The 13223-nt window shown below is 39.4% G+C and overlaps 1 protein-coding gene across 4 annotated transcripts in view; it reads left to right on the top strand.

Annotated features, from left to right (window-relative positions):
• The window catches only part of ELMOD1 (ELMO domain containing 1), a 55972-nt gene extending 48114 nt beyond the window's left edge, over positions 1 to 7858 (top strand). For all 4 annotated transcript variants that reach the window (XM_019530242.1, XM_019530244.1, XM_019530245.1 and 1 more), the window contains 2 exons: positions 2329 to 2462; positions 6506 to 7858. In XM_019530242.1, the coding sequence (XP_019385787.1) occupies positions 2329 to 2462; positions 6506 to 6678 (307 nt within the window). In that variant the 3' untranslated portion in view covers positions 6679 to 7858. The remainder of the gene's footprint in view (positions 1 to 2328; positions 2463 to 6505) is intronic.
• Positions 7859 to 13223: the final 5365 nt, after the last annotated feature.

Below are 13223 nucleotides of genomic sequence, written 5' to 3'. Positions count from 1 at the left end.
GTGCTCACCTCACCCCAAATTTTGGTACCATCAGTGAATTTAAACAGGGTGCTTTTCACCCCATCGTCCAAATCACTGATAAAGAGATTGAACAGTGCAGGCCCAAGGACCGAGCCCTGGGGGACTCTGCTGCCTACTTCTCCCCAGGTCGAATATGACCCATCCACCACCACCCTCTGAGTGTGACCCTTCAGCCAATCTGCAGTCCATCTGACTGTAGGCATCAATGCCACAGTCACCCAATTTTTTAATGAGGATGGGATGGGAGATGGTGTCAAAGGCCTTGCTGAAGTCCAGAAAGACTACATCCATCATTCTCAGTGATTATTGATTAGATACAAATCTGTCCTTGTGTTAAAAATTTTGTTTCTTCCTGCTTTAATTTTAATGACATTTCTGCACATACAAGCATAAGACAATGGCAGGTGTTTTAATCAATGCATGGCTAAGATAGCTAAGGAACAACTAATTGCCTATGCCTTGCAACAAAAAATGACTTGTCGGATACCCTGGAGATCTATGTCATTATATACTCGTATGAAGATCTGAATGTAATGGATCTCACTTTCAACATTCTCACACACATCAATTCAGGCTTATTTGCCCCCAAAAGTTACATCTGGGAATGAAGAACAGCATAGCATTTTTAGTTGCAATTTTGACATGACTGCATTACTCTGTGACTTTCTAAACTACTATCGCTAGGAATAGTTTGTGACCTGAGCCATAAACAAGTAATATTTTAATACCAGTAGTAGAATATTTACTGGAACAATAGGGATGCCTTAAACTTCATTTCGGGTCTCAGTGTGTATATCCTCATTTTATTGCTGGCTGCTTCCAGCTTATTTATTTTTCTGTGCTTCTACAAGGGTTTTGAGACTGAGTTTTTAGTGAAACCAATTCTTCCTGCCCCCAACAAAAAGACTGATGTCATCCTACAGCAGTGGCTTGGTTTTCTTAAGCTAATGTTTTTATATGTTAAAGGTTACAAAAAAGAAAGGTGCTAAATATCCACTTAAGTTCCTAGAGGCATGTTTATAAAAGAAAACTAGGGAAAAATAGTTGCCTTATCACACCATAAAAGAAAAACATATTGGCTTCTTCCCCCTTCACATAAGCACGTGCTATGATCAGCTTCTGCTGCCTGAGAAATTCTGCCTTGTTCCCCATATTTCCACCCCCAAAAAGGCTGATTTTCCTTATGTTTGTTTGCATCACAAGTTATGGAATAACTTCATTTTTCTTTGCCCATTTTGGCAATTAGTAAAATGCACCTTCTTAGATAATTGACTTTCTTAACAGTATAATATGAATTAATTGGAAAGCATTTAAAGTTTAACAGAGAACATCCTATTATAAATATACAACAATCCTTCTGTGAACTCAGAGACTTTTAATAAGTAGCCTTTATTCCTCCTCTACAATAGTGGTTTTTAAACTTCCTAGAGTCACGGAACCCTTCCATGTCAGTTCCTTTGCTGCAGAACCCCTACCCCTGGCTCCGCAGGCTGTGAGAGCTGACATGGAGCCAGGTGACCCAGCCCAGCAATAGCAGTGCACTGCCTTCTGCCCTGCTCTGCCATTACCCCCAGTTTCTTTTTTACAGAACCCCTGATGGTTATCAGGTTTAATAAAACACATTGTAAAAACCACTGCTGTACAAGAATGTTTCCCTGTTGCTTCAGTGAAAATGACTAGTTTAATGCCTAAACTATTTTTAACATGGCATGGGACATTATCATATATAGAATGTATGGGCATTTTTATACGTGCTCTGGGATGCAGCAATGGGCACTTTAATTAGTGAACTGTGCTGGTTAAAAGCTCCCACATGTCACATGTATCAGCATCAACGTGCATCCCTGTGCTGAAAAAATGGTGGCAGGCACTTTGAACTAAAGCTCATCGTGTTTTATTTCAAAGTGCACCAGTCATTTTTTCAGCACAGAGATGTGCTGTGATTCTGATACATGTGATGTGGAAGGCTGCCGGAATGCATCAGTTTTCGTGCTCCAGCAGATTTGATCAATTGAGTCTGCTGTGATGCACTGAATTTCCAGCGCATCGGAGCAGTCTCCATGTTTGTGTATAGAAGCCCTGTTATTCTAGATAGTACATTTGTACTATAATGGATAAATATTCTCATGTCTTTACAATTTTAAGAATATCATTAGATAAAAGAGTAAACACAGCACTGAAGAATTAGCTATAAGTGTTAGATCCATTGTGCATTTGAGTTGATGCTAGTTGCTTAATTTCTTCAGCCTTTAAGCATCTAATAGGAAACGCTGGCAACTTCTTACAAGTGCTGCTCTTTTCTTCCAGTTACTCTTTTGCTATTGTTGGTATTAACATAACAGACCTTGCGTACAACCTGTTGGTGAGCAGTGCTCTGAAGACCCATTTCTACAATGTGGCTCCAGAAGCTCCAACCTTGGCCCATTTCCAGCAGACGTTCTGTGAGTTTCCTTTGGATTTCCATTACCAAGTATACATATTTTTATTTTCTTCCTTTCGATCAGGAGTTTCCAAACTGAGGTACATGTACCCCTGCCCTGAGGGTATGTGAAACGTCGCTGGGGGTATGTAGGAGAAATTTTGTAGTGGGAGATTTAATTTTCATTGGAATAATTGGCTTCAAGGGGTTAAAATATAAAATGCATGCTGGTAGGGATACACAGGAAGCTGATAAATCTGGAAGATTTTCTTCACAATAAGAAAAGGTTTGGGAACGTGTACTTTAGGTCATTTGAGGTTGGTGAATCACATGAAGCGCTGTTAGCACAGCCCTGATACTCACATCCCAATCTCATTATCTTTGTAAGATTTGTTCCTTGAAGCATAGTTCTACTACTTGTACATTGTTCTACAAAATGGATACATGGTACAATCTGGGGGCTCTGGGGGGCGGGAATCTGGGAAGCCCAAATCAATGTGACCTTCCTATCTATGTAAATCAGTCCTCAGACCATGGAAGTGGATTTCAAAGGGTTTCTGTTATCTTCCCATCTGCCCTTCTTACCAAGTTCTGTCATTTTACATCCACAGTTTTCCCCTCACCCTTGAATTTATCTTTTTTCTTTCCTTTGTTTCATTGACACATTTTTCCAACCGTGTCTCTTGAGCTGTACTCCTTGCATCCTCTCTGCGGTGCTTAAGTGCAATGCATATGTGATGGGGAAATCAGTACAGAGCAAGGCCTCAAGGTGATAAATGAGAGTGGTGAGCTGAAGCATCAGGTTACTGGAATGCTTTAAAAAATGTAGTTTGGCAATAAATGCTCTCGCTGTAAATATAGAGTCTTGGGATGGAAAACAGGTCATGTATTATCTGAACTTAACATAATCGTGAATTGTGAAGTTCGTCTCAGTGCTGTGATGTTGGCAACACCAGAACCAGCCAGCTCACCTCATTTTCAAAGCTTTTGGTAATCCATTTTGCAGCTGCTGTTAGAGCCTTGAAAATGAGGGAAGATAGCCACAAAACTAACTAGCTTCTAATAGCAGCCCAATAGCTTCTAATAGCTAACTAAAGACTTCTAATAGCAGCCCTTTGACAGCTGCTTCCTGTTCACTGTTTATGGCACAGTTAGTTACAGGGGAATACAGGTAGTTACACAGTAAATAGGTGAGGCACAACTGGATGTTTGAGCACCCTGGGTGGCAGCTCATAGGGCACTGTCAGTGGCTCCACTAAAGCGGCAGTGCAATGCAGCTGCTCTTATCCAAATACACAATAGAGATCCTGTTCCTACTGGACAACCTTCCAATATCTTATCTCAGTCAGTGAATTGTGAAATTAATTTTAGGTTTAAGGCAAACTTCACATAGAAATGGTTAATCAACAGTGAATCCAAGCATTTGAAATAGCTTTTCTCAGGGACAAAGCAGATTTTACTCTTTACACTGTGCATTGATTAGTTTCATCAAATAACTTTGCGATGTTCTGTTTTGTTCTGGTAGCAGCTGACCTGGATAAGACCATGTTTTCTCTTCAGTGTTGTCACAGCTTCAGAGTTTTGCCAACTCTTGTAACTAAGGAGTAATTTTTGCTCCAGCCACCAGGTGTCAGCCTTCTTCCGGCACAGCAAAGCTTTCTGTTCCCACCTGCTGTCCTACAGCTGCTTACTCCACTCCCTGTTTTGTGCATCTATCTAAGAGCTCCCTGGCCAGGCATGCAGAAGGAGTGCAGTGAGCATCCTCTCCCCTTAATTGATACAGGATTAAGAAGATGGGGTATGCTTTCTAGGATGGCTGAGTTGAGAGTAGGGGACTCTGGGAATAGGAGGGGCTGGAGTCATCCCAGAATGGGAGGACTGTGTGTGGTAATCATCTCAGGATACTGGGAAGTGAAGAGGTGGTGTTTGGTCTGTCAGGGATTTGATCGTAAACAAAACCATCATTTCTTTTTAAAAAAATTTTAAGCAAGTTTCATTTTTAATGATGAAAGGGTAGGAATCAACTTTCTGAATGTTTTTATTCGTGGCTGAGTTTGACAGCTCTGTATTCCTCTGCACTGTTTTTCCCTGCACTTTACAGTCATTCTAAGCTTCTACTGATTGAATACGGCTGAGAAAAACCGAGACGCAGTTAGGCTGCAGTAAGTTCCTGCAGGCTGTACGTCTCAATTGAAAGTCAAAATTACAGTGCTCAGCAAATACTCATTTTGGGCAAAAGCACTACAGGCTTTGACTTTCCAAGAACTGGAGCAAAGTCTCCTTATCCACACTCATCCAGGCCTCCTGGACTTCAATTGGGTTTGAATGGGTGGAGCCAAGTGCAGAATTTTGCCCAGTGTTCCCACACCAGTGCTGAAATCTGACATGGTAAGCAATGCCCTAAGCTCTACCTGAAGATCCTTTGGACCTATCAAAAATAATCACACACACAATACCAAGCCACTCTCCCTGCTGTTTAAATAACAATACCACTTTCTACCTACTTCAGTTTTTTAATTAAAGGGGTTTTAGATTATTTTTTTCTTTCAGAGAAATCTCCCAGTTTTAGGAAGAGCATCTGACTGTCCCATTAAAATGGCTTAGTTGATCATCTCATCTTGCTATGCAGTGCGTAGCTTGTAAAAATTGGCTGAAGTGAAAAGAATAGAATAAGATGTTCTTCCAAAGTACAGGGGGAGAAATGTATATAATAAAGGAGTCCTATGGTATGTCACTCTGTTATGCTTGTTCATGATGTGCTAAAATAAATTGATAAGAAATTACATTAAAAAACTCATATGCCTATCTGCTTTTTTGAACAGTGACAGATGTATGCACATGCTTAGGGTGTATAGACTTTCAGTGTTTTGCTGGATCAGAATAAAGAAAAACCATTTGGATATGTATCTTGTTTCCCACAAGCCATGCTGTTTCTTGACACAGGGCTTTATGCTGGCAAAGGTCCATGTCCAGAACACTGAAGGAAGTGACATAGGACTTCCAGATTGTCACAGAGGGAGCAAACAAAAATAAGTCTTAATTTGTCTTGTGTGCCTTGAAAAATGGCAGTTTTGAATAAACATCAGAAAATGTTTCTAACTACCATTTCCCCTGTGCAAGAGGCAGTTTTCAAGGCTAATATCTCATTTTTGCTCTTGGCCTTTGCCTAGCTGAGATTATCTGCAACAAGAATTTACCAGAATCCCTTAATTTGTTTAAAAATACATAAATGTAATATTATTTGACTGTTTCTTACAAAGATCCAATCTTTACATGTTGTTTTTAAAGTGCATGTTTGAAACATATACATTAAATTGTGTTATATTAAAAAGCAAGGGCCTGTTCAATAAATGTTTTATAACAGACATTTCCTTAAGGCTCATATTAAAAACAGCTTCTTTTTCACAGATGAAAATGAAATAAGCAAAGGAGACTGGGAACAGACTTAGTCTTATTAATAATGCCAGCTCTCTTTATTTTTATACTCATGACTTTTTTCATGTTAAAGTCTATTTCATATTTTACTTCTCCAACCAAACGCTAACAGCTCATTAACTGCATGTCAGCAGATGAGAGAGTTACTAATTGTATTTATTGGAAAAAATGAGTAATAAATACATTGGCAGAAATTCAGTAATTTAAGTTTGTTAATGCTTTTCAAAAATGCTTTCCTAAAATCAGGCTCCAATTCAGGAAAAAATCCCTAGTCATTAAAGCTTTTTAAAATACACAATTAAATATTATCCTGAATTGAGGCTCCAATCCTGGTGTCACATAAATATACTTTCCGTGATTAGGAAGTGAATTATGCTAATTACATTTCTGTTGCTAACGTATCTTTGCAAGTGACTTTCTTTAATTACTTCAAGAAACATCTTGAAGGCATTTTTTATGTGGGTATGCTCTGTTCCTTATTTTCTTAGTATGTCATGAAATACGTCAGACTTGCCCGGACACCACAGTGTCCGTTATAATTTCTAACTGCAGTATTTGCTGTTCTCTACATAAGAGGGACTAGGTTTTGCTACCTTCTAATTTCTTAAATATTCAAATATCTTTTATTAGGTTACTTGATGCATGAATTCCATAAATTCTGGATTGAAGAGGATCCACTGGACATAATGGAGTTTAATCGTGTGAGAGAGAAATTTCACAAGCGAATCTTAAAACAACTCCAGAATCCAGATATGGCTCTGTGCCCTCACTTTGCTGCCTCAGAAAGCTTAATCAACATGTAGTCATTCAACTGATTTGATTTGAAAACACTGCCTCACTCTTGTATTAGATCACAGTTTAGACCATCACTGACATGCTGAATGACCATGGCGATTGTATGCATGCTTTTTGGTGCATTATTCATCTATTTTTGTCATAAATACTAGATCCCCTGGCACTTGTCTTTCCAGGGGGTTTCTCATTAAACGGGTGCTCATATTGCGGCATTATGCAGTGTTACATTCTGAATTCAGTGTTACATTCAGGTATTGAGAGTTTTCTATTTTTTTAGACTTTTTCCCATAATTTCTCATTGAATTGTATTTCTCTTGCTGTGTTTTGTATATGTGGAATCATTAGCTGGATCTTGTACTGTGCAAGCTTTTTAACTTATTGATATGTTTTATGACAACTATTGACATTTCAAGCAAAGTACATGTTTGGACCTTATCTAGAAGATAATGTATGTAACCTTAATCAAATGCAGACGCACACATTAAAGTCCAGATTTTTCCATGCAACCATATGTGCTTCATGAAAAATTAATGAGGCTTATGAGATACAAACTTCAGTGGAAACCAATTTGTTTAAAATATGCAGAATTTCAATAGGACTCCACAGCTGCATGAATCCCAAATAAGCTGAAGACTTTATTGCATTTATAGTGAAGAGAAAATACATTCATCATAACTGAATACTGGAAGGGGTCACCTTCACAAGAGGTTGCATAGGGCGAGGACTCCCTCAAGCACATCTAAATTCTGGTGCACTGCTTTGGAAATGAGAGGGTTCACATTTCGCATATCAGTGGGAGACATGATTTGGTAGTGTGCTGCTTGGCACTTCAGGGGAACAAATAGAAAAAAAATACTGAAATGTTTGCTTTGTGGTGTTAACTCTGGTCCTAAGAACTATGAGAAATAATTGAATGGGCAGGTTTAGAAGAAAAACATAATAGTTTCCCAAGACTGCTTTAAAAATATAGGGAAAATTGATTTTTTTAAAAAGTGTCTGATGCTCTGATGATGTGTAGCATACGGAATAGTATTTGCCATGGCATTTCATACCCATGGTATTTTTTTACCTTCTAAACAATCAATTTTAGTATTAGATGTTTGTGTAATCACTTGCATACTGAGATTAAATTTTGAGGATTGCTCAATGACTTGTGAATTATATGAATAAATTATATGTCATTCTAAAGAGGAAAAGAGCGTGGATTTTATTTCTAAGGTATGTAATAAATGCTTCTCTGCTTCCATGGACTGAGTGGGAGGGGTTATAATCGGTTTAGAGGTGCCTGTCCTTAGCAAATGTGAAGAGCAATTTGGGTCTGGTCCAGAGCTCCTTAAAGATTTACTCTTATGCAACTCTTACTGTGGACTCTGATATGTTTTACAGCAGACTTTGTCAGAGGATCCCAACACTGTTCATGAAGGGGCACTTGATGGGTGGGACAGTTACGTTGGACATCACTAACAAAATGAGTCTGTGATGTACTACTTTTATGTTCACTACATGTAACGTGAAATGCCTGATGTATACAGTGTTACCCAAAGGAGAATCACATGGCTGCTGCTATAGTTTGTCAGTTACTACTGAATTGCCACTGGATACAGCCTGGCCAATCAACTGGTTCTGTCAAGGGCTGCCACTATTAAAAAGGCCATTTGCAGGCCACATAAAGGCTCACAGGCTATGAGTGGCATATGGGCTACACTTCAGAAACTCCTGCCCTCAATTCTTTATAGAGGTAGTTATTCTTCCAAGTTGATGTGACCAGACACTTGGAAGAGAATTAGCTTTTTCAAAAAGGTTCTTGTAGATTTTGATGCTGTCATTTCAGTGCTCACAGAAATAGTACAATATGGATCACAACTCCTACTTAGAGGTGGATCATGCCATGTTTTCATAGGCAAAACTCCCATTGGCATTGGGATTTTTCTCCAGTGACCTTAGAAACCAGACAGAATTGGAACCCCCAGCATCTCTTGCTTATAAGATTCACTAAAACAAACATTTCTGATTATTTCAGAACTTGGTAGGCAGCAAGTTGGAAAGAGGCTGCCTACAACACTAGAATGAGTATTGACACCTCCTACAACACTAGAATGAGTATTGACACCTATACATATCAGAACCTGCTTTTGAAACTTTTTTTTTTTTTCCTTGCATCAGTCTTGGGGTAAGAAAAACATCAAAAGTAGGGGCCAAGGCTATAATTTTTGTTGCTTTCAAACTCCATTGCTTCCCTCATCCTCAGTCTTACTCATTTTACAAAACTGAAGTTCAGGTTGAGTATCTTACTCCTAGTTGCAGCCTGTTGAAATTTTAAAACAAATTATTTAATCTTCTATTTAAATTTATGCGGGGGAGAATCTAGGTTAACGTTACCTTTTTAATGGTGTAACCTTCACAGCACTAGTGTGTTACATCCCAAGGTACTCTCTGCATTTTAGTTTAGAGGTTGCATGTCAGGTAGTACAGTAATGATCTGAATGTTTTGGATGATTAGTTCTGTCTCTTAAGGAGAGCATTTCCAGAGAAATGGCTTTGATTAAGCTAAATATGTAACTCCTTTTTTGCCTTGGATACCTGTCATATTCTTATTACACCCTGTGAATCCTGTCCCCTATTTACAGTCTACCTTTTACCTCAATCTTGAGCTGCATCCTTGTGTTCTTCCAATTCCTGACTCACCTCGTACTAAATACAACATTGCTGCTCAATGGCAGACAATATATCCTTTGTTAGACCAACTAAATAGTTGGAAAAATTGTTCTTTACAAGCTTTAGGGCATAAACACCCTTCTTCAGGCATAGGGAGTATCTGCTGGTGTTCATATGCTCTCCTGGGTGGAATAGAAGCTTAAGGCAATATGCAAAATGCAGGTTTGTGAAAATTCAAATGTGTGGCAGGGAAGATCAGAGGGGATGGGAGTTAATAGGTGAGAAACAGATGGGGGGGAAGGGAATGTTGACCTGATTATAGAATATAGCTGGTAAAATGTAGCGGTTACCTGGGGTTATCAGATGGCAGGCAGATTATAATTGCTGCTCAGTGTCAGGATAGTTCTGCATTGTTAGAAGGAAGTGGTTAAATGGGATACATGTCAGCTTTGTTCTCACCTGGATCAGAAGTGAAATCTTGGCACAAAAGGAATTAGCTTGCTTTTGCTAGCTTAGGCTCTGTGCATCCCCTGACTGGTGGTGTTTCTTTTTTTTAGGGGAGTAAGAGGGATTTGTCTTGATGTACATAACATTTTATTACATGTTTGTACTTTTTTTGCAACCTGGGACCCAACCATGGCTGTGCCCTTTTTGGTGCGACAGCAGTGTAAATGTTAAATATGAACAAAATGTGTCATCAGCACTCCTAAATCAGCCCCAGAGACAGTGATGCCTAGTGGCTGAGCACTGGATTGCAAATTGGGAGCTCCTCAGTGTAAATAAGTCAGTATGACTAGGGACAGACATTCAAAAAGCCTGAGCCTGAATTGATTCAATGTTTTCAGGATAGTCTAACCTAACTAGGCTGAACCGGTTTGCTAACTATACAAACATTCCCTTTGGACTGAGAAAATTCAGACACATGCCTGCAGTGACTAAGGCTAGAAGCCAGGGGACACTAGAGCACTCCTCCCTTCCCTTCCCATGTCTGAGCTGAGGCAGGGTGTGGCTAGGCTTTGGCAGGACACTCCAATTAGGGAGGGGTTCCCCCTACCCCTCCCTGCTCTTGACCAGCCCAGCAGGGAGTTGATAACACAGTGTTTATCAGCCCATCAGGAAACCAAAAGCCTCTCTCATTAGTTCAAGCTCTTAAACAACTTCTTCCAAGGAAGAAACACAAGGACATTACCAGCTACCTGCTGATTAGCTCCAAAAAGCCCTGTCCTGCCTGCCTTTGTCCTATCTGCCTAACCTCTTAGCATTAGTTAGCATACCACATGCTGGCTAAGGTCTGTGGTGTGAGAGAGGGGAGGGTAGAATCCCCTTAAGCAGGTGGAACGGGGAGTGCTAAGGGGTATTAGGAAGACGCGCTGACCCTACTGTGCCTGCCATCTCTGCCAGAGCTCCAGCCAGGGCACAGAGGGGCAGGGCCAGCCTGTTGTCTAGAGCAAAAACCCCTGCCAGGTTTGGTTTAAATTAAACCAGGAAGGGGTGTGGGACAAACATTCATAAACCAGTTTAATCCAAATCAGTTAAGTCTGATACTTCATTCAACCAGGTTTATGTCAAACTGGTTTCAGCCATTTTCAAACTGGTTTATATGCACTGAACGTCTGTTCTGTTACAGTTTTAAATCAGTTTCTGATCACTTAAACCAGTTTATGTGTAACGTCTGTCCCTAGCCTATGGGTCTGTTGCTTACCTCTGAGCTTTTCAATACATATGAGGATGTCACTTGCATGTGTAAAATGGCAGACTCTTCCTGTTGAAGAAAGCAGCACATCTTGCCACCAATTTAAGCAGCACATCTTGCCATCAATTACAGAAAACTGAAAAGCCTTAAAAAGCTTAATCCCTTTGAGCTGATATTGCTGTTTCACTGCTTGCATTTTTCTGCATTTTTCACTTTTGTTTATAGTCTGTTTCAGGATTTCACAGCAGTGGTGCCAGTACTTCAGGAAAACATGTTTGCAGACACAACAATAAATTTATTTAAAAAAAAAAATTCAGATTTTCCCCTCTAAACTGTATGTACAAAATTGGATTTTATATATTCTAATCTATTACATATATTCCAGTTTTCTGCGATTACCCTGATGTTTCCATGAGACTTAATTTCCTGTTTTTCTTTTCCCAGCCTCATTGGTGCTTCCTTCATGGAACTGAATGTTTTCGTCTTGCATATTCCTTTATGTGAAATAGACAATGGGGGTTATTTATTGATAAACCTTTTGCTTAAACTTCTTTATATTGGATGTATTTTTGCTTGATGTTAACTCCTCATCATGAGCAGGAGGGAAGGAAGATAGAAACATTTTAAGAAGCGGTTTTATTTTGCCAGATTTGAACATTAATAAAATTGGGCTTACTGTTTACTAAAGCAATCACTGCTTTATTCATGGCATGCAGAACAGTTAAAGTTGTAAAATGCTAATTTTGCTACATATTAGCAGAAGTGAGCCTTAGATTCAAGTTCTACCCTATCAATTAGAAGAACAGGTTTTTGTGGTTAGAAGGGATTGTTGCAAACATCTACTCTGACCTTATCTGTAACATAGGCCATGGGATTTCAACAAGTGAAGTCAGAATCTCCAAGTTAGTGGCTATTTGTTAATAAGCTGTTCAAGCTTAGATTCCTATACTAAATAATGCACTAAATATCATCTGACTATGACTTGTGTCCAGCTAACATTACTTGAGTTAAAAGGATGCTTAGATAGAACCTGGAGACTATTACCAAGTGTTCTTGAAGTGTACTAAAGAGCTGTGAAATGAGTGTATCCCTGTAAAGCTTCTTTCCACTTTTTCTGCGTCAATCGATGATCCCAAGCAGCTTTGTATTGCATAACATAACCTTTCTTGGGCTCTCGCACACAAGAATAACCGCAGTATTGAAAGGTTTAGCGTGATGATGTGATGCTGAAATGTCAGCACAGATCTATTGATGGATTAGTAATGGAGAGCCTTGTATGTTAAGATGTTTCATACACTTGTTTCCTGTGTGAAAGAACAAAAGTTTCCCAAATTTCATGCTACTGCGTAAAATCTTTGACCCAAATGCATTCTGTTAGTGATGTGAATTGAAATTATCTTCTGGACTTTTAGGGTATTCATTGTCAATGGGCAATGAATTCAGCTCCCTTAAATGATCAGTTCTATATTGACTGCTATGGAGCTGTGACAGATCATGCAGGCTGAGGATCTGCATCCTTCTTGTTTGATTATAAGCGTGAGTGGGGATGTTGCTATTGTTAGCATCAGCCTTTCATTAGCTTTTTTTTTTAGGATTTTATTAATCTGTTTTTGTTTTGCCCAATAGTCAGATGGTTATTTTCACTCTTGGCTATTGCTAATAACACCCTGCCCCCAACTTCTGGAACGAAATTAATTTATTTCTCTCTTACTGGTATCAGTCTAATATTAAACAAAATAGAATGTAATACTTGTCTCTGCTGCATTAAGTCTTGGAAGCCTATCCCACTTGGCTTCTTCTCACAGTAGGCTTGGATTGCAGAGCTATATTGGAGAGTTGCCTGAGTGGGCTGGAGGAGGAGATGTTTCCTTCATCAACTTGAGCAATCAGTTGATTCTAAAAAAACGGCCATAATTATGCCATCTGCCCAAAATGACCTTGCAGGAATGATGATGAAGAGGAAGCTGTGGCTGGAGCAGTGCCCTGTTAATGCTGTAAATTGAAATTACCGCAGACTTTTGGAGTAGGAAGTGTGGCATGGACTGTGGAGCTTTGGGAGCTGGCTGTGATCTGGGCTGGTGAATGTATGTCACTTCTTAATGTTGTTGCTGAATTGAAGGGCACTTTTACACGTGCTCCAGGAGAGAGGAGGGTGTTAATTAGTGGTTCCAAATGCCACTCTAATTAAAGCACTGCAGCTTCTAA

Source organism: Crocodylus porosus, unplaced genomic scaffold, assembly GCF_001723895.1.
Source record: "Crocodylus porosus isolate Cpor-Errol unplaced genomic scaffold, CroPor_comp1, whole genome shotgun sequence".
NCBI lineage: Eukaryota > Metazoa > Chordata > Crocodylia > Crocodylidae > Crocodylus > Crocodylus porosus.
This window is presented reverse-complemented; position numbering and strand designations above follow the sequence as displayed.